The sequence below is a fragment of the Aplidium turbinatum genome, chromosome 12 (genome assembly GCF_918807975.1).
Source record: "Aplidium turbinatum chromosome 12, kaAplTurb1.1, whole genome shotgun sequence".
Lineage (NCBI taxonomy): Eukaryota > Metazoa > Chordata > Ascidiacea > Aplousobranchia > Polyclinidae > Aplidium > Aplidium turbinatum.
Window position 1 is genome coordinate 12097528 of NC_137483.1, and position 26567 is coordinate 12124094.

Genomic DNA, 26567 nt, shown 5'->3' on the forward strand with positions numbered 1-26567 from the left:
ACCAAACATTCAAATATCTCAGCCTGGAATTAGCAACAAGAAAACATAGAGACTTAGCTTTATTTCCGAAAAATGCCGAAGAAAACATGATCTTATCCTTTTGCTATGCCACCGGACAGCACCATTTTACAGGAATATTCATACCCACAATTTTGTTGAAAATGCTCTCAGAATGCACCAAACTGAAAGTAATTTTTCAAAATTTTCTGGGGGAGGCCCCTCAGACCCCTCGCCGCTCAGTGTCGCCTTCAGCGAACACGCCATCGGGCTTCGCCCGTCGGAAGTCAACACCCCCCTTTAAAAATTTCTGACTACGCTACTGTCTTGCGCTATCAATATTTTGCCCCCCCATTGTTGAAGGTCTGGCGGCGCCACTGCCTACAAGTGTTTGCGTTGCGTCATGATCAATGCAATGCATTAATATCGACACACAATGATACAAAAAGTCATGAATTTGACGTATATTTGTGCTTTCATTCTTATTGTTTTAAGTCCTCGTATACTTTTTAGCTTTCATATTTCTCATACCTTTCATGGGGGATTTAAACCGCACCTCTCCCTTAGCTATGCTACTGTTTGGCAACTCTTCATTATCATCATTGGTATCACGTAACTTCCCGAAATTTTGAAAGCTAAAGTCACTAAAACTTCGCCTGCGATGCAGATTAGTACGTTGACATAACATACGACCAAACTGAAAATCTTCACATACATTGGTACAAGTGCGTTATATAGGAATTTATATTCCGTCATTTTCACCATCATGACGTAATGCATGTTTTAAAAGATGGGTTATTCTTTCCAGTGTCCTCCCTTTGTCTAAGCTGTTGACGATTTGTAATCAAACACTCTGCACAACTGACCTAACAGAATTCGCCAACTGAAATATCTTAATGTTGGTTCTCAAAAGAGAGTAGGGGAGATAGTTTTCCTAGTAGATTAAATGCTCATAACGACGCGGAAATCCTCATAAAGTGGAGACATGAGTGACATTTACAGCTATGTAATTACTATATTTGTTTTGTATGCTTGGCGTTTTAGCTTTGAAGGGTGCATTCAATTAGCTACACAAACTATCTTGCATGAAATCGTTCAGGAAAGCTAACAACATGGTGGCTGCCTGCTGCAATCATAGGACTGTGATCCAATTTCATTCTAAGGTTGTACAATGTGACAAGCTGAAATGATTTTTATAGTGTTTTGTTTGATATATTGTTCGAGTAGGCTATTTAAGTAACTTGCCTTTATATTACTGCTTGTTTGAACGCTATGTTTATATTGTTTATGCTAATAATTGAAAACAAAATGTTGCAAAAGTCTTCTCAACAAACTAGCCTACTGTGTTCAACGTAGCGTTTTAATTCATCAACTGGGTTGCATAATGCATATTGCATATATCCTTAAAAACAATAGAACTCTGTAGCGCCCAACAATACATAAATCAAGTTTTCAGATTTAATTTTTAAGTGGAGTGCCAACACAGAATACTTTGCAGCACAACTTGTAAATTTGCAACATTGGTCTATAAAGGGCCAAGTAAACAATTTTTTGTTACATTTTCTTCACAAATATTCATTCTACTTCCAAAATATCTTTGTTGAATATATGCAACATAGGGCAGTGTAGGGCGATCAACACAAGTCAAAAAGTAAGTTATTGTAAGTAACGCCTGATGCTCTATCAACCCACCACAACTTGATGGTGGCATCGCTTTAGTTTTTATTTGCTTGCCTAGCATCCTTCGACTTACGACTAGCTTATTTCATGATGTCGAATATATAGGCCTACGACAATAAAATTATAGAAACTCATACGCTTTTCATATCTATCTTTCAACATATTGTACTTTGACAATAACCCTGTAAGATTGAAGGATGAGGACTACAATAAGCATTACAACACTCAGACGTTGGTTTATCTCCAAAAGCAAATATATCTTCTGTTTGTTTAGCTTAAGGGATTGGGTTGCATCATATGTGTTAAGCAGTCATAAAGCTTTATTGCTAGTCATATGAGCCAATATAGTTGTGTTTTGTAGAAGCAAACAACATGTTTGTTTCGCTATCAAGATTATTATATTTATTTACTTCTGCAAAATAATCGTTGGCAGTGGTAAGATTTATGTAAAGAAAACCAATCAGTAATTCAAAACCAAAACATTGTAAATATACATTGTAGTGCTATTTCCATGTCTGTAATCTTTGATGCTTGGAATTACCAGGCAGGTGGGAGAGAGGTAAATCGTTCCCGTTAGAAAAAAATGCAGAAATTGGACTCCGTTTTGCTTATATTTAGTACAAAACACATTCTGCCTCAAAATGTCATGAGTCCTTTTCAACAACAACAACTATAGGCTATGTTTGCTTCTTTGATACAAACCTGGAACTATGCTATTTGACCTATGAACTATGAACTCTGCAGCAGGTTTTACCTGTGGCAAGCTCTGAACCACTCACCCGTATTTACCATTTTTTATGCTTAATCTAAATTCATAAATGGTTATACCCTTAGTTGCCTTAAATTTAAATTCTAAGTCCACGGCACTCAGAAGACTTCAGATCAAATAACGTAGCGGAAAAGATATTGCCACTGTTGTCGCTCACGTCAGGTGAAAAGGGAAATGAAGCTTCTGTAAGGAAACTGTAGGCCTAATGTGTTTGGCTAAACGCGAATAATGCTTGTCGATTGGCAGATGATTGGGGGAACCGTTTCGTCCAACAATAAAAGCACTTTATGATTTTTCAGCATTATTTAGTACAAATTAGCGAATTACCTCGGATTTTGTTTGGCTGCGAGATAGAAGAAATCTACCGGTAATTTCAATCCGTAGGCTACAAGTCTTCATTCCCAATTAAACGTCACCCATGCGTGATAATGATTATAAATTTTCAACAAATTGATCAGCTGTGACTTCCTCAACGAGCTCCATCTATTTTGTAGCACCTGTCTTTTGTTTTCATTAGAAGGCGAATTCCTGGCATCCGGCTTGGTTTGCATTTCCATAATTTGCTTGATATTACACCCATTGATTGTAAACTAGCGTTGATAAAAATATTCATAAGTGGCTATTTTTGACCAATTCTAAAAGTGGATAGTTGTTTGCGTCGCTTACATTCAGTCTCTAAACTTTGTTGACTGCTTTCATGCATGGACGTCAGGAATAGTAGGATGAAGACAAGAAACAGACCGTTAATGGCTAATTTTTGGACGTTTTGTAAGCAGAGTTTTCCGGTCACAGGTTATTGACCCTGCTAACCTCAGAACCTCGTTAGCTTTCTGAATAAGCTTACCTATCCCGCTGAGATGAGTTTAAAATTGCCAGTATTTTACATACTCCATACTAAGCTATACACAAATCAATGCAAACGGCTTATTTTTTGAACCATGATGAGTTTAGATCAATTCCTTTACAGCCGAAAAAAGGGTAATTGGTTGTGACAGAATTAGCTGTTAGAAACCGGACACTCGAATAACAACAACATTAATTTAGATTTTACTACTCACTATAAGGTGCTGAAGATCAAACTAGCATTACTTGACGCCGCGTTGTTTAGTTGGCTCAGTGGAATCGTTTTTGCTGGCTTCACTGCAAAACCAGTACCAGGGTTTAAAAAGGAGGATTGTTTAAAAAAAATGTTGTAAATTTGCGAGTTAGAATACTTCGATTTTGCTTTTTTCTAATTCTTACTTTTGATCGAATGTCGTGATCTTGCCAGTGCGATCTATCTCGTCATAAAATGAAGGTATAGACTTATTTCATAAACAAATCGGCTTAATAGATTGGCTAAGTTAAGCAAGAGGGCATTCTGGCTATTTATTTTCCTTGTTGAACACTGCTTAAGATTGCTTAATGCAGGTAGCCACCAGTGGCATAATAGCAGCTCCTTACTAAAGGTGACAGAAGATATGACTGACTATGTGCTTTGAGATGTCAAGTTCAAAAAATATTCCATAATAAAATAAGAGATTTTTACCTTTAGCCTAAGATTGTAAAAGACAAAGCGCACAAAGGTAAACGATAATTTTCTTTGTGCGCGAATTGTCTTTTTTCTACAACACAAACTTTATCACTTCAGAATCTCCTCTTTGGCTGTTGTACAAATGTTTTCGCTTGTCAACAAGTTAGTTGAGCAATGTTTTGTTCAAAATGTTAGAGTGATTAAATTAGCATTATGTGAAATCGTAAAAGAAACAAAAGTCATACGGTTAAACAGTTTCTGGTTTCAATTTGTCAAGTTACTTGTGAGAACTCTTTGTATTGCGCTCTGGGGTAGGCTACGCTTTTCAACGTGGAAACAACATTCTGTTTCAAAGAAGTGATGTTGAGTCTTGACTTCAATCTCATTTTAATCACATAACGGACAGAAACGCGCACAATTAGTTGACATCAATTTTCCCTGATTTGCTTCCTAAAGAAAATCTGCAAAGAAGAATGACTGTGATTTTGCGTGGTGAGAGAAAATACGGTTGTTTCTTTCATAAACTAGAATGTTTTCAAATCAAAATCCTCTCTCATTAAATTAAAGTGGCCTGACTCTGAAGGGGAGAACACACAGCTGCTTGATTTTCGCAAGAGAATGATTGAAAAATCCTAAAAGGCTTTAGTTACTTTAGTGTTCCCAACTTAATTTGGCCCACTTGAAACGCTTAAACAATAGTAGTAAAAATGCATCAACCAATTTGATGTTGTAAGAAATAGTAATTTTAGATATTTGGTTCAAAACACGGCGAGATAAAGCCAGGAAGCAAACTAAAGTAAATTTAGAAAGTAGTAGGCTACAATGCAAAAGGATTTTATTGAGTGTCACAATAATTTTTATTTAGGCTGAGATTCTTTGTCAGTCCGTATATTAGGTAAAGATGCACGAGAGAATAAACAGTACAGCTGAAGCATAGCTTTAGTTGATAAACAATGTTTCAATTTAGAGAGTATATGCCAACAGATTTGGCGTGTTTTCAAGATAGAACATAAAAGTGAGAAAGAAAAGAAAGATTCTTGTCAATGAAAATACCAAGGTATTTAGCAGTATCAAGGTTTTTTAGCTCAATGAATTATCGGCTTCAATGACAAGACAATTATTGTCATCAGCAAATAATCTAGGAACACAAGAAACAGTTTGATATATCATTTATGTATAGTAAAAAGAGAAATGATCCTAATATGGACCCTTAAAGGAATATCAAATTTTATTTTTTCTAATATAGAATTTTCTTGTCCTATAGACACAAATTATTTACAGTTTTTCAAGTAGGAAGTAACTAAATTATTAGCAACTCCTCGAATGCCACAATGATCAAGTTTATGCAAGAGTTTTTTTATGATAAACAGTTTCAAAGGCTTATTTAAGGTCTATCACTCTAGTAAAACAAGTTCAGTCAATTTATTGTTCTGCGTTTGCTCATATGTGGAGGTACTGCAATAATGTCGATAGAGCAGCATGACTTGTTGAATGATTGGCACAAAAGCCATATTGAGCAGGCCATAACTTCCAAGTACGATTCTCCCCCCCCCTCCTCTACAATGATGCCGTGCCCGAGTCTAAAAGTAATTTTCAAACTGCCAAAGCCATTGTGTCACATTTCCAAACATTGCTAAGGACACGTTCACCTGTTCCACATCAAAAGGGTGTAAAGTGTCCGATCAAAAATGAAAACTTGGCTTGACATTTGCAATAAAAGAATCACTAACCATTCGCAAAAGGACTGGCAAAGTTACGTTTTGAAATTTCACTGTTTTCACCACTGTTGAAAACAGCTTTTGTACCACTGTTTAATTAATTTTGTAAAAGTTTGAATGAGACATTGATACAGTTGTTCTTTTTTTGTTTTTAGAACTTTACTATAGTCTATTGTTAGTTTCACGCTATTCTTGTAAAGTCGCTGAATTACCATGATTTTATGGCTCAACTGGATATTTCTTGCAGTTGCTGTCGTGAGGGGTGAGTTGTAATGAACCTTCCATACTAAACTTGGAAACTAACAAACTAATCTTAAACAAAAAAAATTGTGTTTTTTTGCTGATAAGTAGGCATATTAAGGAGTGAGCTCATATGGGATGCCAAAGCTGATCACATATGATTAATCTGTTGAAAAAGAAGAAGACATAATTAGCTACAATGCCAATTACTAACATTAGCCTAATGTTTGTTAAATTTTTTTAAATTGTACGATTTTTGAAGTTTTATGTACATTGTACAGTACGTAAAAAAGTTGCGTCCGGAGATAAAAAGTATTGTTTCGTAGGCAGAAAATCTTATTCTAAAAGTTTGAAGGGGAATCATTATTGAAAATAAGCTTTTTTATCATTTCTGCTTTGCGGCTGTTTCGACAACATAACACTTTTCATGTCTGTACAAGTTGCAATTGGGCTTAGAAGCAAAATAACACAGTCAAAATTTTGCTTTGTGTGAGGCTATCGGTAGGGTATGTTAGATTAAAAAGCATAACGTATTTATGACAGATTATAGTTTAATTTTATCTGTCAAAATATTAAATTATTCATAAATTTGCAGTGACAGGTGTCCTATAAAAAGCTTATCAGCTCTTCAACACCAAAAGGCGAACAGAAGTAGACAGTTAGTTGAACTTCATGAATATTTATACCTGATGCAGTTTGCATAGTTTATGCGTTGAAGTCTCAGTGGACGTCAAGTCAAATTAGCTTAAAATAATTGCAGAATCACATTGCAGTTTTTTACATTACAATTGGTTTTCTCTGCATTCGAAAAGCAATTTCCCTTTTTTCGTTGTCTGTTTTTTCCTTATTTTCGTAGCCTGTTGCGATGCAAAACGAGATGGTGCTTCCTGAGCTCGTGTTGTTGTGGAATGAATTTCAAATGATAAGAGTATTATGTTGCGCACCTAATAGTATTAAATTCTACTTTAAAATTTTAATTCAATTCGGTTTTAATGCAATGGACAAGGATCTTTCAAAAATCGATCACATTTTTATTGTATTTGCACCAGCTTTCCCAACACATTTACTGCTAATGTCACTGTTCATTTGACTTGTCAATGGGTAGCCTACCTTTGTTCTGCAACCACATTCGGACAAACAGAGCAGCCTTGCCCCCTTTAGCAAATCAATCATTTCTTACATCCGCAGACGTTGAATCAATGTAAATGATTGATTTACTGATCGGGCACAGGATACATGCTGACACCAGTTGCTCCGCTTGGTTTTTTCCAGATTGATCAGCTGTGACCTCCCTAGTCAACTTCCACCATTTTGTTCTATCTTTGTTATTAGCAATAATTTCGGCATAAGTTACTTTTTAGTTCCTGTAATTTGCTTGATGTTGTCAATATATTTCATTTTTGTCATTCTTTAGTTCGTTTGCTTGCACCATCTCAGTTAACATTACATTTTCCACTGAGTTTTTTCTTGCTGGGTGTCCAAAGTATCGTAGTTTTCTAAGGTTGAAGTTGTTAATTAGATTCCAATTTGTTGGGTGAAAAATCATTTGTTTTTCTTTCCATTCAGCTAATGCGTGATAGTCTCTTGTGGAACCACATTTTAAAATTTTCAACTTGTAATGTTGTCATGGTTGCGGTATGATTAATGTAACATTCCACATAATTTTTCATATTTATTGCTTCCAAATTTTTTAAGATGTAATTGTTCTTGGCTCAAGTGAACGTAGCTCTGCACCGAAAAAGGTTCGAATTATCAAAAGATTTTTTATGTACTTTGAATAACAGTATTCATGCTACTTACTTTGTTGTAAATCGTTTGTTGACAGCGCAGCTAAGTTTCTTCTTTTCCAAAGTTACGCTATTTCTCAGGCAGAAAGTTGCCTACGTAGGGAAGGCAACTTTTGCCGACTGGGTAAGCTCAGCTGGGTTAGAGAAATACGCTTTAGAATGTGATTGTTAGCGTTAATCAACGTTTAGGCCTACGCTTTGTTCTCGGCTTTTAGATAGATTTTCGACCAACAGGCATTCGTCCACATTTGTGCCCTCTATGACTTCTAATAATGTCCTTTTTCACAAAGCATTTGTCGTCTGTGTAGGCAAACAGCTGAAGTTGATTTCCTTTTTATTGTTTATTTCAGCTGTCTCGATTACGGTACAATTAACAAATCACTTCATTTTTTTTGTTATCAACGCCCGTTTGACTTATTTTGTTTAACAGATGCAACAAATGCTCCAACAGTATATATGACAAAATCCCATATGCAAATATTTCACCCCAAAATGGTTTTAATATTCGATTGAAAACGATTTTCATAAAAAAAAAAAAATTATTTTATTTCTTTACTCAGCTTTGCAGATGCAGGTTGAATCGTCATGTCGTTGTTGGTTATGTATCCCCTGTAGTGTTTCCAGCTGATCTTTTGAAAACAAAGCTAATAGGTTTCCATTCATTTTGACTTTTTGTCACTTCGTAACGCAGCAGGCTCATTTTAAGTGGTCATTAGTCAGGTTTTACAATTGGGATTGTCAAGACGTTCGCCAGTCTGTTGGAAAATTTGTTGAAAATCTCATATTTCACGGCGATTTACTAAATTGGTTTATGGCCGTGTTGACCTCATTTCTGGCTGATCAGCCACGATCAAGATTTATTTGGTCATTATTACGCATATTGATAAGGATTGCTTTTTCTCACTGACAATCGAATATTTGAGCATGATTTGAGTAATTCACAAAATAGGTCAGTTGCTTTTTTTGCAAAACCGTTTTTAAGTACGGCATTAGACACAGTCAAATTTGAAAACGCTGTTAGCCCGCGATTTAACTTTAGAGCAACAACTTAGCACAATCACATTAGCAATCCTTCAAAATGAATTATCAGTTTGTATTATTCAATTACATGTACGTAATTTTAAAAATATATTTCTTCTGCTGGTAGTTGGCCAGAATATTGAAATAAGGTTTCTGATGGGTAAAGTCTGGTTGAGTTAACCTCACGTTATAGTTTGTTACGCAAATCGTTTGCTATGAACCATACTGTTTTCATTAATGAATCCAAATGACACTGTCATTTGTTTACAAAAACCAATTTTTTTTCAGTTTTGATTTATCAGTAGGACGCCTACTACTACTACAATATCACAACCGATGCGGCCTTTGATGAACTAGATGCTCAGTTCGTAAATTCTTCCCATGTTCCCTTTATCGTGCAGTGTCCCAAAGTGTTCTTGGTTGGCTGATTGCTGTATTTCGTTGTATTGATGTAGGACGCCAAGTCGTTGTTATTTGGGTCGCAGTGAAATATTCACATTAATCTTAAAAATACAGAAGCCATTAGTCATGGCTTGATCAATTGAGAACTCAGTGAAACCGAATTTGACATTGATGCAAAAACGAGCACACTGGGCTGCAACCCAGACAATAAAATCCGTCATTTTCGCATTGATTCAACGTTTGCAGACGCTTGTATTCAGCCACCATTTAGCGTCATATGGAAGGTTAAAAAGCAGGAATGCGGCTTCATATGATGCGTGAATAACCCCAAGGTAACTCCTTGGATGTAACGGTATCACTAAAGTCAACCAACACATGCCAGATGTTAAACGTGCTAGATTTGACTAAAAACAGCGATTTAGAAATTACCTAATTGTTAACACTTCTTCCTCTTTCTGAAAACCGAAGAAGCGGAGAAATGTTTTTAAAGACAAATCTTTTCAGTTCTTCACACTTTTTCCTCGCCGTTTCTTAAGCCTGTTTGTTTCAAAACTTTTGTGACCCCAGCATAGGATGAAACATGCAGCCTATATCCGGGGGCCCATGCATGGGTATATACAGTATTAAAGTATAGCAAACTTTAAATTTCGAGAAACAATTTGAGTAGGTTTTAAAACAATTCTTTGCAGCTGCAACTGACCAAAGCGATGACAGTGCACCGATTATGGGTGAAGTTGGAAAGTCGGTAACGATACCATGCCGATACAAGCTTACGGAGGTAAAATGTTTTGTTTGGTTTCAAGTTACCTATTTTCATAACTTTTTTAGTTTTGTCGAACAAACACGTAGTATGCGTGTCTTGCGTTCTTCCGATGACTATAGGCTACTGTACTAACTACAAGAAATCAAAATTTACAGTAGTCAGTGATAGGCCTACTTCAGACGTTTCGTCAGTTAGCACGACTGACTTTATTAAGGAGTTAATAAAATGCCAACTCACGTTGTTTTAAAGCTCTGTTTTATAACTACTGGACAAGCCTGCTTTTATCCACCTTAGGTAAAAGGCTTCGACACTATGCAATGTCAAAGCATGATGCAATTACAGTAGGCCATATTAAATTGATAAATTTATGATCAGAACGAGCAGCTATACACTCTGAGATGGCATAAAGGCGACGAAGACATACAAGCTTTTGTAATGAACAAGGAAATTTACAAAAGAAACCTGACGTATGTGTTATGTTCATCAAGCCTTTAAATGCATTCGCAAATCTCAATTAAAGTAATCTGCAAGATAAACAAAACCATAGAAATATTGGATGATTCTGTAACGTGCTTGAGAGCATATGGTGGAACGGAGTGTCAATAAAAGTAACAAAATATAGAAACAATTAGGCTACCGTACTTGATACAGTACATGACCTAAGGCACACCACGTCAGAATTTTAATCGAACTTGATGTTTTGAGTCAGGCTTGGGTTGAAGAGAGTTATATTAGGCGTGAATCTCGTCATTTTTTTAAGTATTTATAGCCTATAACAGTGGTTCCCAACCTGGGGTTCGCGGACCCCTTGGGGGTCCGTGAGAAAGCATTTGGGGGTCCGTGATTACCTTGATGAATTTAGGAAAAAAAAAATTGTTCTATATGCACGGATGGAGCACCAGCTATGCTCGGGAACAAATCCGGATTTACTGCTAGTAAAAACTGAAGCTCCTCGCGTGGTTGTTTCCTGCACAGGTACGCCTTAGCAGCAAAAACTTTACTAGCAAGTCTCAAAGAAATTCTCACGAATTGCGTGAAAGTCGTTAATTTCATCAAAAGCAGAGCTGTAAACCACCGTACTTTTAAAGCGCTCTGTCAAGAAGTAGGGTGAGATTACGGAGTACTTCTGTATTATTGTGAGGTACGTTGGTTATCTGGAGGTTTTAAAATGACTGCAGCAGCTAAAAAATGAGGTATCAACTCTTTTGAAACCAACAGAAGTCCCCTCTCAAAATTGTTCGAGAGTAAAAGTTTTCTATACGGCATGGCCTACTTAGCCGATATTTTCGGTCATATTAACAATGTTAATCGTGGCATTCAAGGATCAGGTGTGACAATAATTGATGCAGCTGAAAAACTGAAAGCGTTTTAGTCAAGTTGCCGGTTTGGAAACGCAGATTGGAAGCAGGTGATTACGCTAACTTTCCAATGTTAGAAGATCTTATCTTGATGGATGAAACTCAAAGAGAATGTACTCTTTTGATCTCTATGAAAGAAAATTTTTGCGCACACTTGAAACCCTGCAAATCTCATTTCAACGTTATTTTAATTTAGAACACCTGCCAAACGAAGTTGAAACATGGATTCGAAATCCTTTTCTTTTTGACTTGAACAACATTAGCGATGACGATCTCAGTAAAGATGACCTAATTGATTTGAGATCAAAAGAGTTATTACGCATTGAGTTTCATTCAAAACCTGTGGACGAATTTTGGTGCTCACAACTGCAAACCTACCCATTCTTGGCAAAGCAAGCGATTATTGTTTTGTTACAATTCATAACCACTTAACCTTTGCGAGGCAGGATTCTCAGCTCTTGTTACAATAAAAACTAAACATCGAAATCGCCTGGACGTTGAAGATGACATGCGTGTTGCATTGTCAAAAACTCAACCGCAGTTCAGTCGTTTAGTTCAGGAAAGGCAACAACAGCCATCTCATTAAATTTGTTTACGTTGAAAAAGTTTCGGCATGGCACTTTGGGTCACCTTAATATTCAAATACTGCTGACATTTCTTGAACAATCCATTCATTTTCTTATTTGAGCAACTGTTTAACCTGATATTTGCCGCAGGAGTCACAGCGGCAATGCAATATGACACCGTACAGTAGTTGAGTAGCATAATTATTACAATAGTCAATAATTGAGTTTCAGGCAAAATTTAGGTAGGGGTCCGCAGAATTAATAATTTGTCTAAAGGGGTCCGTGACAACAAAAAGGTTGGGAACTACTGGCCTATAGGTATGAACCAATTTGCGTTTGACAAGTTATTCATCAGCAACTTTACAATTTGATCACATTTTGAACTTCATATGAATCTTCTCATTCGAGCTTGGTTTAGGTCCTGTATGTATAGGCCTGATAGGCCTGAACCAGACTGCTGAATGCTTATAAGTCCTGTTTATAACTGCTCTTTTCTTTGGTAAATATGCTAGTCTGTAATGATATTAAAGTATTTTCGTCGATCATAACAATGTAATCACTTTATTCTCGCAGTCGCACATTGTCCAGAATGCGGTAGGCTACAATTTATTTATGCATCCAAATCACTGCAAATTTGTTTCCATACTTGCAGGTTTGCAACCGTATTATTTACTTTTAGTTTTTGAGTTTGCCTAGAATTTAGAGCTAAATTCGATGCTTGCAGCTCACCGATTTTTTTTTTTACAAACATCTTTACTCAGCCATTGTTTGCCTATTTTTTTTTTAATTTTTTTTTAAGTTTACTGCTTAAAACGAAAATCACATTATTCATACATACTTGCTTTATTATTTGTTTAAAATATCATCTACAAAATTAGGAGAATGCTGGTGAACAACAACACTCATGAATTGACTCTGGTGGATCTTCAATATGATGATGCTGGTAAATTTTCTTGCTCGGTGCTTACCTCAAAAGGGTCATCAACTCGAACGGAATACTTGCAAGTTTTTGGTGAGTATTGTGCCACTCAGAGTCAAAACTTTATTGGTGTCGCGTCAAAATTTATGAAGTCGCTTACTTGTAGATTTACGTGCAAATACAAATAACACCATATTGCATGAAATTTTGAATGAAGATTGGGTGTGTTTTTCTCATAAGTCATACATATTCTGATGGATAATAAGTTATGCATTGGCCCATAAGTTTGAACCAAACCAGAAAAATATTTCGGATACTGGAAATAAATCGGACCCGTATCACGAACGCTAAGCGGATGCAAATTAAACCATACACACAATCTTAATTAAACCAACAAGCTAGCTAAAAGTCGTACTCAAGTGGAAAAACATTATGCAACGTAACGCAAATGTGACCTTCGACGTAAACCTTTTCATATGGTAAGCTTTTCATGAAACAATCCACATCAACGTTCTTTGAAACTTCTGTTTATTCAAAACGCTTTTGTTTGATGATTCTATTCATTAAGACCCAACGATATTGGCCACGTAGATGCCGCTTTAATAACACACTTATATTTTGAGTTCTTTCAAGCACTTATTGTCAGCACTTAGTGGCACAAAAATAAAATAAATTGTAGAGCTTTATTCTTTGCTTTGTTGGTATGGTGTATTTTGCTTGAAGAATTTAAGTAGTATTATCTCAAAAGCTAAACTCAATCTATTTGTATTATAGAATTTCAGTAGCCTAGCCCAGTGGTCTCCAACCTTTTTAAGAAGCGACCCCAATTTAAGCGAAAACGAAATCAGCATTTACATGAGACCCCATTTTTGTTTTTGTTTATTTTTCTTATCTTTATCCTGCATTGAGAGAAAGCGACTTGAGCGCTATGCATCGCTGTACACCTTCCGACGTACACCTGACCCACGCTGCAGCCGACGGCAATGTCTGTTTCCGGTTGTCTACTCTACTTATGACTTAAATTTGGTACTACCCATTACTCGAAATCGATCACTGGGTAAAGGCAATTATCGTAAAGTTTCTTGCCCAGAGAAACAATTTTCCAATACGGAGAAAAATATTTTAAGTAATGCTGAAACTAAATAGGCCTAATACGAGTAAGTTTGCAGAATTACATAGAAATGTGGCTACACAAAAGTATTCCAAATGATTGTTTTTAAGAAGTTTTACATAACACATGAACGTGATTTCACGAACACAAAATTGTCAATTTGTTTCAACATTTAATTTGCACTGTTAATGCGATGATTTCAATTTGGTCAAGAACGTCATTGGACATATCTTCAATCCTACGTTTTACTGATAGTGAAATTGAATTCAAGAGATTGCAATTTACGTTCAAAAAACTCAGATGGTTTATCCATGCAAGCAGCCTGGATGATTTTTTTTCAAAATGACGTTTAAGTTTATTTTTCTTCATCGATTCTTCTGCGAGAACTTTATGACACTTTGGTTTGCGATTTGAATCAGTAAAACCAAGTTTTAAAAAAGCCTCGTCATAGCATTTTTTTATGGTATTTTTTGCTGCAATTTTTGTATAATATTTAGCTATACTTACTAGCTACAAATTACCATTACTAACTGCAAAGCAAACCAAAAACAGCCGATGAAATGTCTGCACACTACACCTGCATAAATAACTATTCGCTCGTTCTAGAGTCACCATGAATAACAAAAAGTTAATCTAAACTAGCATCGTAGTCTTTTTTTTTCGGTAATAAATTCAATATGGTGAGTTTTGGAGACCCCAGGAAAAATTAAGGCGACCCCACTTGGGGTCGCGACCCACAGGTTGGAGACCACTGGCCTAGCCTATGCATCGCTTGTGTTGCCATCATTTTAAAGTGTCGAAAACGTTTCATTTTAATTATATTGTTTTTTGTTTTTTTTTGTAATAAAATATGCTAAACCCATTTACGTCTGTGGCACAACAAAGCAGCGAATTCTCTATCAAAGCTTTATCATTCTAAATAGTGTCACCAATCAATGACATAATTTTGTGTCAATCTCGGTGACTGAGTCTGCAATCTGCATCAGTGGTAAAACGTTTTCTATGGTTCCTAGGTAAAACTCCCAGAAAGATTGCCTTATATTTTTTTGCCCTGTGTTTTCTTTCTCAATACCCCATATTTCAAACTCTCTTATTTGCAGCAAGGCTACTAATTTTGAGGGTATTGCAAGCAAGCTCATGATAGGGGTGTAAACATTTGTTTAAACTTCGGGATTAGAAAGGATTTTCAAGTGGGGGCTATAGTTTACAAGCTCTACTACACTGTACACAGATTAGAGTATTGAGTAACGTACCTCTATCAACTTTTTGGTAGAGCCTAGCAGTGGGCCATCTGCATTTTTTACTCTTAATATGCACAAAGATATTGTTATTACGTTTAATTGTTTGTTTACTTTTCAAGCCGTTCCTAATATAAGCGTACGAGTTCTTCCAGTTGTTCTTCAAGAAGATTTCCAAACACACCGCAAGAAAGAGAACTTGGCGGAATGCGTAGCGGTCGGAGGAAGCCCTCCGTTCTCAATCAAATGGTAGGGCGGGGTTTTGTACAAATGCAGTCTGCAATATACATTTCATATTTGCTTTATAAAATTATTATTATTAGTAGTCTATTTATTTGTATCAGGAAGCAATATTCAAATAAATAAATAAAAATATATAAATAAAAGACAAACAGTTTAGCCTAGTAGCCTACACAAACAGCAATATTATTATTTACATGTCAATAGGCCTACAGACGATTTTGAGCAATTGCCATAAAAATAGTTTAAACATAAAGTAATATAGATGCGGCCTTTCTCATTTTTAACATAATTTTAACGTGGCATCCTGCTGCAAGCTTATGTTACACGCGAATGAATTTGAGACGTATTCACCAAAGTGAAGAGCATATGTTGTAACATAATAACTTTGGCACTTTCGACTGCGGATTTACAAAAATTGTGGATTTCCAAAGCCGATCCTCGAAAATTGCGAGAGTTAAAGCCGCGTAACTTAGACGTACTGTTTGTTAACCATTGCATATATTTTAGTAATATCATCAGGTGCTACGTTTCAATGAAACTCAGGAGTACTAAATTTATCTGACATTTCGTAACCTTTTAATTATTATTACTTCACATATCAAACTGCGTTTGCCACAAAGATAACGATTTATGCTTTTTAAGGGTCACTTACCCCGGGGGAGATTTAATCATCGGTGATACTTTTCGAACGGAATTAGTAAACCGTGATAACAAAGAACTTTTGGATGCAACTCTTCTACTTACAATTTTACCTGATCCGCTTAGAAATAACGGAAGAAGCTTTTCTTGCGTGGTGGAAGATGCTATTGGACGGGAAACGGTTCAAGACATCACAGCAGATGTTTCTGGTAATGCTGTATCTAAATGTTGAGATTGCCTGATGCCTTTTAAGCATTGTGCTTGTGATAGATTGGTATCGAAAGATTTATCAACTATTAGCAAATTCATGTGGGATTGATTGCTTCGTACAGCTATTTCTTACTTACACTACAGCTTAGCTTCCTTTCGCACAAAGCTGATTGACAAAATTCCATTCCGCTGAAAGGGGATACAGTAGGATATGATATGGGTTGTAAAGGACAACTTATGAGTATTTTTGGAAGGCACTGATTGCTGAAAGTAAAGTCATTTTTAGCTATTTTAGCCAATATGAAATCTGCGAAATAAAAATATATTTTGTCATTTGCGAACAAGATAACATCGATGTTTTCTATCACTTCGAACTCCTGTGTTTTATCAAAATGTAACCTACTCAGCTGCGCCATTATGCGGCTATAATTATTTGTGTCATATTTAATATTATCTTCAATTCGCAATAAATTCGTCAGAAGCTGTCACTGAAGTTGTATTTTTGTTCAACAAAGGCCAGTAATTTATCTAGTTTCTTATTTGTTTACACCAACTTAATCCGTTTCCGGATCACTGTGACAACTTTCGACTATGTTTGCTTTCTGTTTAAAAATTTATGTTGGCAAAAATAGGTTACAAGTCGTCAACTTTAATGGATGCCATTTCAATTTCTCTAAACTTGCCGTTAGTTGTAGAAAGCATTATCGATACTTCTGACGTACAATGTAGTCTGGTGTGACGGTGGTACATCAATATACGTATATCAGCATAATTGATGATATTGTTAGTTCCTTTTAACTTTAGGTTTATGAGCTCTTTGATTTTGTGAACTAATTAAAGTAACATTTGTTTGCTGATAACAAAATTTTGATTTATAACTACCCATAACTTGCTGTTGTTGTGGTGTTTTATGGGTGACTCTGTAGTGGTCGTACGTGAAGGCCACGGTTGGTCTTATGAATGTATGTCATGTTCAGCTGCTATTGTTTTAATATCATATGTGTTATAACAGGTTGGTAGATGTGTGGGCTTATCGTCTTCAAACTTAAAATGCAAAGTACCTTTTGTCAATGTCCACGAAATTTCGTCGAAATATTTTGGTGCAAGAGAAATGCAAAATGTTATCCCTTTTTTTTACATAAAAACTGTCGTCGTTTTATTGTAACGCTCCAAATTTCTCGGTTGCAGTTCTCACCACCACCCCGCCTTCAACCATTATGCAGGGTGAGACAATATTACGTGCTATCGACTTACAAGAGTATTTTCACCGGACTAGTTCAAGATTTTTTCTTTAGAAATCATCTTTATCTTGATTTTATTAAAGCCCTTGAGTTGTTTTGGTGATTTCAGTTTACTTTTTTGTTTCTTACCATTATCATTGAAGAAATGAATGTAATACTCTATGCATGCTACTCACTTAAAGCACAATAGCACGTAATTAAACTCTTTGTCCACATAACCCGACGTGTAAAATGCCTTCACGTGCGCCAACCTCAAATACTCTGAAGAACCTGCTGTCAAAGCATGTATTCATTACGACTGTGACCTACTGTACAGTATGTGCAGCTATGTCATTCCTCAGTCATAATAGGGATTTAATTATCTCTTAATTACAACCTAAATTGGTGGGAGTTGATTTATCAGTGTGAAATACTTCTGTCCATCGCTTGCTAGATTGCATGGTAGCCATGGTTATCTAATGTATTTTGCATGAACTTTTTAAAGAATAAAGCACTTGCAAAGCATTATGTTGAAAATTAAACAAAGAAAATTTTGTAGAGCTTCTTATGCATGATTTTGACACCAATAAAGTAATACAGATGGCACCTTATAATGCTTAGTGACTTGTTTTGAAAAAAATGATTGACATCAGGAGGTGCGAACTGCGAAATTCAATTCGTCACTCGAAAGGTCGAGATGTTCTGCCTTTTATAATCCTTGAGCAGTGTCGGTGACACGGGATAGATGTTTGTGCAGGTGTTGAGCAGCCATTGGATTGACTGGTTATCCAGTTTGTTCATGTACTCAGTTAACTCAGTTTGCGAAAAAAATTCGCCATATGTTTAGTGGCGTTGCGACTATTCAAAACCATCTGTTTTGTCCCAAGTGTAAATTGGTTATAAAAAACTTGAATTTATTTCAGTAATTTTTAATTACTCGTTAGATTTAAAGTGCCTTCAATGGTCAATTAACCAATTGCTTTCATGCCTGTCTTTGCCTCTTTAGAAGACAACCATTTTAAATATCACTTTACTGGACGTTGAAACAATGTAGATGTCGCTGCAATGAAAACGCTTCCGTACTGGTATTGTGACACGTTTTGGCTTTCGGTATCAACTAGAAAAATCTGCCCTTTTTACGTGGATTGAACGTCTAAAAACGTAAAAAGGACAGGATTTACTGTGTAGTTGATTGTCCAAATACAATTGCATGAATACTCGTTTTAATTATTTGATAGAAGTTGTTAACAGACAAACACCAATCCTTCCATTCTTTGTGACACAATCATCCTTATTATGTTAGATTACTTATATTGTGATTTTTATTTTGTTTTCCAGCATCTCCAGCGGTTGCTTCTTTTCCTGCAAAAAATGGTGTTCCAATTTATGCAGAAAGGGGAGAAAGAAAAGAATTTCCATGTGAAGTTACCGGTGTACCATCCCCTAAAGTTGCTTGGTATTCAGGCACAAAAAAGGTTTGATTATGTTCAATTACAAAAAGTAGCTAAATGCTGCACTGCTAAAGCATGAAGAAATTTCAATAATATTTTAGGGTTTCATTTGGAAAATATAGCTGGGTATTTTTTTTTATTGCTGCAGGTAGCAGAAGGTGTGGGAAAGGCGGTTTTGTATATTGAGATCGCAACACTTGATGATGCCGGACAATACACGTGCGTGGGCCACAACAAAGAAGGAAATGATTCAAATACTTTTCACCTCATTGTTCATGGTAAGCTAGAATACTTTTGATATTTTTTGTTAGCAAATCCAATTTTCAGGCTCTGACACCAAAATGTGGCATTCACTGAATTTCTTTTTTTTACAAATACTGCATTTACAATTAAACAGAACGTAATATAAACAGAATTGATGGCAATTGAATAAAAGTCAATGCATCGTGAATCATCCCAAAAAACTTGGCAATTCAAAAATGCCATTCAGCATCTTAAGAGTTAGATTTCCAGCATTTCTTGGCTTGGCCTTTTTCTTTTGCGCCCTCGCTGCATTGAACAGAACAGAGAGCGATGTCTTTTTCTTCCGAGTACAGTGCTCTGCGTAGTTTACTAGAATAAACGACAGCTTGCAAATATATAATTTACCGTTTTTACTTGAACAAAATAACAATTAGGTCTACACCTTGTCTCCTTTGTGCAAAAGCATTTTCTTTTCATTTGTTGATATAATATCATTGTTTTGGGAAGGACCTCCAGTTATTCTCAATGAAAAGAAGAATGTTGCAAATGAAACAAAAACAATTGCTGTGAATCCAGCATGGAGATTTCTCAATATTTCATGTCAAGCTGAAGCTCTTCCGATTGCTGGTGATTAATTGTTCAACTTGATGTTTTCTAGGTTTTATGACAGTAGCCTAGCCTACAAAGCATTTTATAGCTTGATACAGCCTAGACTGGTGGGATATATTTTTTTAAGAAAAAAATATTCGATTTTGGTGTTGCAACTAACTTTTTACATTTTATATTTATATTAGGCCTAGTCTGTATATAGGCTATATAATTTTTTTCAAGTCCAATCTTCAAAACGTCATTTAAAACAGCTAACAGTCACTTATGGTTACAAAAGAATATAATTAGGCTACGTTTTGCAGATATTCGTTGGGAGATGGACGGAAGAAATATAACGAATGCCATCATTGATACAAAAAGAATTTCAGATAAAAAAATAATCATTTCAACCGCCCACCTGGAATTATTTGACAACAAGGAAAACACTAAGCGTGTTCATACTGTTCAATGCATTGCCACCAACACATTGGGCCAGTCAATCAAAACATTTATCGTTTCCTTTCGTAAGTTTTGCGATTTTGAAATGCACACTGTAACAATCGATAGCTTGCTACAGGTAGCTTAAGTTTTTGCTGCTCTTTCTATGTTAACCTCAAACTTTAAGCAATACGTTTTTCTATTCACTAAACACTCCATGACAGACAGATCATGTGTAGCCTACAACCAGAGATGGGCGTGATCTTGATCTTGATCTTCAAGATCACTTTTTTTTTGGTGATCTTGATCTAAGATCACTTTTTTTTGTGTGATCTTGATCTTGAAGAACAATAAGATCAAGATCACTTTAAAATTGAAGTTTACTTGCTGGAAAGAGGCATTTTTTTAGAACTCGTACTGTACAAAGTAATTAGTGGCAACTACTAACATTAAGCCCAGTGCTTCCACTTTTACAAAGCTAGATTACCACTTGTATTACCACATTTGTCCTCAGATTACCACATTTTTTACCCGATCTTAACCGTGTTTCGACTTACTTTTACATTAACACTGTGGCTATTTTTACCCACTTGTTGCCATAGTTACTATCAGGTGTTGTCAGAGTTAGGATTAAAGTTAGTAAGAGTTAAGGTAAGACTTAGGAATAAGGTTAGGGTTTTGATCTTTACCCAGAACTAAAATTTTTTCTAAAATGCAAGTTTTTGTTTTTAACAGCTTTAAACTTTTCTCAAATTACGACAGAATTCCTTATCCGGCAACGCTATTATTTGGTTATATTTACACTATAGAGTGTAAAATAAGGCCTAAAACAACTACTCAGTTTATTAACAGAACGTCCGAAATAAGAAAGCAAAGTACCAGTAGCTTAGTCAGGAATTTTGAAAGAGGGGGTTTTGACGGCCGCCGGGCTTTGCCCGCCGGCCTCTTCTCCAAAGGCGACACCCAGCGGCAGGGGGTCTGGGGGGCCTCCCCAGAAAATTTTGAAAAATTACTTTAAGTTTGGTGCATTCTGAGAGCATTTTCAACAAAAATGTGGGTATAAATAGTCCTGTAAAATGGTGCTGTCTGGTGGCATAGCAAAAGAATAAGATCATGTTTTCTTGGGCATTTTTCGGTAATAAAGCTAAGTCTATGTTTTCTTGTTGCTAATTCCTGGCTGAGATATTTAAATGTTTAGTATTCGCAAAACTCGCTCTTTTAATGCAGTTTCGTTTAAAATTAGACAAACTTTGTTTTAGAGACATAGAGACTGAAAGCATCATTCTCAATATCGTAACGTCACACGCGTGCCAAAGGGGGGTTGTACCCCGCCCCCTGGCTACGCCACTGCAAAGTACTGTACTTGACACCGCAGCTAGAATCTGAAAGACATCTTGACTATGAATATGATCACATGGTCACCCTACCTTCAAAGTCAAAAGTCAGGACGCATTCCAAAATCAAACCAAAAACAGCGGAACATGCTAGTCACATGCTGTTATAAATAGTTTTTTGCATATCTGTTCGATTTTGGAGGACAACAGTTTAAATGCTCTTATTTATTGATAGTACTTTATGTCAAATTTTCAATATTTATAATTTCCACATTTTGGCAACATTTCCACACAAAATTTCCATATTACCACATTTTTACCACAAATTTTTCATTACCACATTTTTACCACAAGCATGATGAAAATTCCACAATTGTGGTAATTACCACAAAAGTGGAAGCGCTGATTAAGCCACTGTTAATACGATATGTGTCCAACAAAAGACGATTTAAAGTCCATCTAATCTGGTCAGTGTTGCCATTTCAAACAGAAAAAAGTTTTTTGTGGTGGTCATAATAAAGAAGTCAACTTCCGTGTAGCCTACTTTATGTTGACGTATAATAAAAATGATTTAACTTTGTTCACAATTTCCATGTGTGAATTTAAAGAAATGTTTGCTTTCTTTGGCTCAATTTTAGATGTTTCAAAAGTCTAGAATGGCGGTGTTAAAAAATCTGGACTCTAGCCGACTTTGGTCATGTAAAGTGGTTTATTGCAGAAAATCAACCAGACCAAGACTTGTTTACAATGTTTAGGGTCTGAGTATGGAGCGGTTTGTCTGACCGAAAACCTCTGAACTTTTTTGATTACAGACAACAGTATCAAGGCTGCCAAATGGGTCAATGGTGCAATAAACATTGACATAATACAGTGAAAGTTAAAACTACTTAGTAACACGAATAAAACTCCCACATGAACCAGACAAAAATTTGGTAAAAAATGATGCAGTTCAGAGTTTATTTTTATTTATTTATTATAAATAAAAAGCATAACACTAATTTGGCGACTTTTTCAGTACTAGTGCGTGTAACCTCGGCCTTGGGTGTGACGTTGCGATTATACGCAAATTACGTCAACAATTGATAGGCCTAAATAGCAACAGTCACTAACTTATTACAATTCTTAGGCCAGCGATCGAGTAGTTAAAAGTTAGCAATACCAACTATATACCTTTACCCAGGTTGCTTATAGTAGGCTAATTATTTTATGCAACCTCATTGATCAAAAACTTGATTTTTTTTTCAAGTACACAAAAAGTGATCTTAAAAGTGATCTTGATCTTCAAGATCACGATCTTGATCTTCAAGATCACATAGTTTGGTGATCTTGATCTTCAAGATCACCTATTCTTGGTGATCTTGATCTTCAAGATCACCAATACTGGTGATCTTGCCCATCTCTGCCTACAACGGGACGTAGCCACGGAAGGAGGCTTGGAAGAAATCACCTCCTCTCCCAATTTTATCTTGGCCTTAAAAATATGCTTTACCATTGTAATTCATGTTGAATGACACTTGCCTCTCTCCCAACAGTTGCTTTTGCCCTCTTAAAATGTTCTTTCTGGCTACGCCACTGGTCACAATTCTGTTGTCTTAAAAAATATTAAGTTTGATTTAGAAATATTTATCTTCAAAATAACTTTTCTGCTAAAGTAGTTATGCAGATTTTCATAAATCGTAACAAAACTTTCCATTTCCACAGCTGATGCCACGTTTCTTGATCCTCGTTTTATCGTGGGGGCGACAACAGGAGGTGTTGTTATTTTCGCGTTGGCTGTCGTTGCCATTTGCTATATTTTGTCCTCTAAAAGACGCGAAGATGCAAGTGTCAGCGTAAAAGAAAATTCCAAAAAACGCTGCTCAACTTGCACACCAGTGTGTGGATTTTCTCGGAGTAAAAAAACTGCCAACAAAGACAAGTGGGTATAAACACATTTTTAACAATAGCCATGCAATAACCTATCACAGCAAGGCAGAGGTGAAAGTGTATGTCAGTGAGAGATTTGTATAGGCTATAATATTTGCTGGTTAGAATATGTTACTATATGTTTTCTATTTGTATTTTTCATGCTGATTAACGCTTTTCATGTTTTATAGCAGCATCCATGTGAAAGCAAATAGCCAGTTGTAATAATAGCCTAATGCATTTTTTTCTGTAACGCTGTAGTCATGGTAAATACCGTTGCTCTCAGCGCTTCAGCTGGCTCAGCGCTTTCGCTCAAGCAGACAGTGTCAAGGCAGCTGGAAAGAGGCGCGGCCGAGTTATCTCTAAAATACCTGAGTATGACAGTAGCTCAAATGACCCTAAGTCGGCTTACCTTGACAGTGCGCTTTGGTTTATTTCAGCAAAAGTCCTTGCGGAAACGAACAAATTAAAGAAGCGATAGAAAAGGGAACGGAAGAAGAAAAGAAAAAGTTAACCGGTCCTGAAGAATATGGTTTTGCAAACGAAAGTGAGCAACTAAATTTATCCTGAACCAATCTACTAGTTAACATTTAGGCTAACAGTAACACGATTTTAAAAGGCTTGAAAGTGTAGAGGTAAAATCAAATATAACTCTACGACTTTTTTTATTTCAATTTAAACAACAACCGAGGACTTTTTTCATAGCCTATGCTAGGATTATTCAGTTACGACACACAAAATTATCATTACTTTGCTCACTTTTATTAAAAAAATAAAACCAACAACAAAGGCTTACCAAGATCGTGTCCTGTCCATCTCTTTTTCAAAAAAGTTTAGATTAACTTCACGATGTTGGTAAGACCAGATGTTATTTAACTTTTGATATGCAGGTGATCCATCAGAAAACAGGTTTTCAAAAGAAGATGAAGTTAAAATTGTCAAACCACGCAAGCCACTGATTTCATTCCGCGGCTTACATTGCTGTCAAAGCAGTAAGAAGATCTTGAAGGAAGAAGAGTGAGTTCATTTCATATACGTCCCTCTTTTCCACAAAGAAGTTCAGTTTACTCATTTAGCCTATTACAAAAAACTTGATGAAAGCAAAGCATATTCTTTTGCTGCAGTACGTTTACATTCAACTTAAGGACAGTCCCTGTTTTTGGAGATAAACTACCTCTCTTCTCGATTCTGTCATTATTGCCACAAAGCAGTTTTTGTCATTTTTAAGAGATTTTTTTATATCGTCCCAGAATTATCGTTATAGCTCTGAGTACAGTCCCAGACAACAAAATCCATCATTTTTACATTGATTCAATGTCTGCAGACGTTGCAATCAATGTAAAAATGACGGACTTTGCTGTCTGGGGTAGTCTTGCATTGGGTCACATCACTCTTATGCAATGCACCACATTATGCGTGACAATGAGTTTCGTTTTTTAATTAACAGCAGAGCAGATGAACAAGCCACAACAAATTCAGCAGAAAAAGAAGAAAAGATCTTACATGACAAGAAGATTAAAGACATCTCTACCGAGCCAGACTCGGGAAAAGTGGAAACTTTGAATAAAGTTGCAGAAGAAACTAAATGACCAATTTCAAAAACCTTCTTTGTTGCATTGAAAGTATGCCTACAATTTAAAAAGTATTTTCAGGTGGACGACTGTAGGCTACCATTAGCAGCGGCTTAGTGTTGGTGGGTGTTTTTTTTTTCATTTCGAAATGCTATTTTATAGGCCCTACCATCCAGTGATATTTCTTCCCCAATTGCAGTAGTGTATGGATGATAGATTTAATAAAGCAAGAACGTTTCTTCAATAGTACAATACTTTTGTATTGATCCTTGTTATTGACTTGCAAACACACACAAGCTCCTTTCCAATACGCCTTAGGTCTAGTCGGAAACAATTATGTGTTCTTCCAATATAGATTTTAAAATTTCTATAGGCTACTGTAGCATCGAACCAGCTCAGTGGCCTGGTAGTTATCACCTTCGGTAGACCTGAAATCGACTCATACCCAAGACTTGTCCAAGTATCGCCCCGACTGCTCAGTTGGTTAGCGCTGGCTTTTGTGAAAGAAGCTTTAAGATCAAGCAGCGCTGGTTCGAATCTCAAAGTGTGCGCTTGAGCAAAGAATTTTAAGGACTGCTCTCCATTTAGCGGTACCTAATGAATGGATAATTCCCCGACAACAACACTTTAACAATCGGATACTTCATTCTGTCAATCTCGGTAACCGGCTCTGCGTCAAAAACCTCTACTTCGTCAGTCCGAGGATAAGGATTCAAAACCAATCAACAGACTTTAAAAACAAAATCGATTGTGCTGTTTTGAGCATGTGGTGAACGGCAGGGTAAATACCTTACATAAATTTGGCACCAACAAGGGGAAAAACAACTGACATGTAATTTGTCGATGCTTGACATTTGTGACAGCTGACTTTATGACTGATATAGCCTAGTCTTCGCTGCTTCTTGTCTGTTGGGGTATCTAGGCTATTTTTTTATCACTGTATCATACTATTCTCGCATCAGACGAAATAAAAGTTTTCTCTCTGTTCTTTCTTGCATGACGCAGTGAGGAACTGAGGATCGGCAGGCTCATAATCACTGTGGTAACATTCTAAGTCTGATAAAAATAAGCCTAAGCCCTGCCGCTAAAATATCTTAGCAGTTGTAGAGCGACTATAAATAAAATCGTAACATTATTATTAGTTCACGATAGGTTTGTTTTTCAAAATTTTTTGTTGAAAGAAGTTCTATCTGGCTTCTCGTGATTGGTTAATTTGTTAGCATTGTAAAATTACGTTGTTCTAAATTTGCCAAGGAAGATTGCGGTTCAAATACCGGTGACTTGAAATAGGAGTCAGGCAGAACCATCATCATCGGGTTTTGTTTCGGAGTGCCAAATGAAATCAAACAAATGGACTGAACCCTAATATCTTCCCGATCTTCGAAATACCCCTTCGCAAAAACCAACACTGTCCGCAACAAAAAAATTCTGGAGAATTAATTGAAGACCTTACTGTTTGATTTCGCGAAAGTACCCAGCTTTGAACAGGCAATATATTTTTGGGCATTGGAACCGTACTGGACAGTTTGTGAATTTCCGTCGTACCGTAACTGAGCAAATCAGCACAACTAAAGATTTCCGGTGGTATGCTCTCGAGCAACGCATTCAAGGATAGTTTTTCAAGCTGGCTAGTGAGTTTCATAC

At 36.2% G+C, this 26567-nt stretch overlaps 1 protein-coding gene across 2 annotated transcripts; it reads left to right on the top strand.

Moving 5' to 3' along the window:
* Positions 1-5830: 5830 nt before the first annotated feature.
* On the top strand, positions 5831-25012 carry LOC145781398 (neural cell adhesion molecule 1-like). 2 transcript variants are annotated; one of them, XM_082593190.1, is made up of 14 exons: positions 5831-5939; positions 9816-9904; positions 10265-10356; positions 12692-12825; positions 15204-15330; positions 15967-16172; positions 18732-18868; positions 18993-19122; positions 19595-19714; positions 19999-20199; positions 23149-23365; positions 23793-23899; positions 24243-24369; positions 24800-25012. In XM_082593190.1, the coding sequence occupies exons 1-14, from the start codon at positions 5891-5893 to the stop codon at positions 24939-24941; spliced, it is 1878 nt and encodes a 625-aa protein (XP_082449316.1). In that variant the 5' UTR covers positions 5831-5890; the 3' UTR covers positions 24942-25012. The 2 variants fall into 2 exon arrangements, 1 of the variants encoding a protein (XP_082449316.1); XR_014290728.1 differs by lacking the exon at positions 24800-25012 and having other exon boundaries at positions 23149-23369.
* The last annotated feature ends 1555 nt before the right edge of the window (positions 25013-26567 follow it).

What these genes read in the sequence shown, in the direction of transcription:
- LOC145781398 (XM_082593190.1), top strand. Translation starts at nt 5,891, where the DNA reads ATGATTTTATGGCTCAACTGGATATTTCTTGCAGTTGCTGTCGTGAGG. An exon ending in TGCAGTTGCTGTCGTGAGGG is followed by an intron (nt 5,940 to 9,815) that starts GTGAGTTGTAAT and finishes AATTCTTTGCAG; the next exon opens with CTGCAACTGACCAAAGCGAT. An exon ending in GGTATTCAGGCACAAAAAAG is followed by an intron (nt 18,869 to 18,992) that starts GTTTGATTATGT and finishes TTATTGCTGCAG; the next exon opens with GTAGCAGAAGGTGTGGGAAA.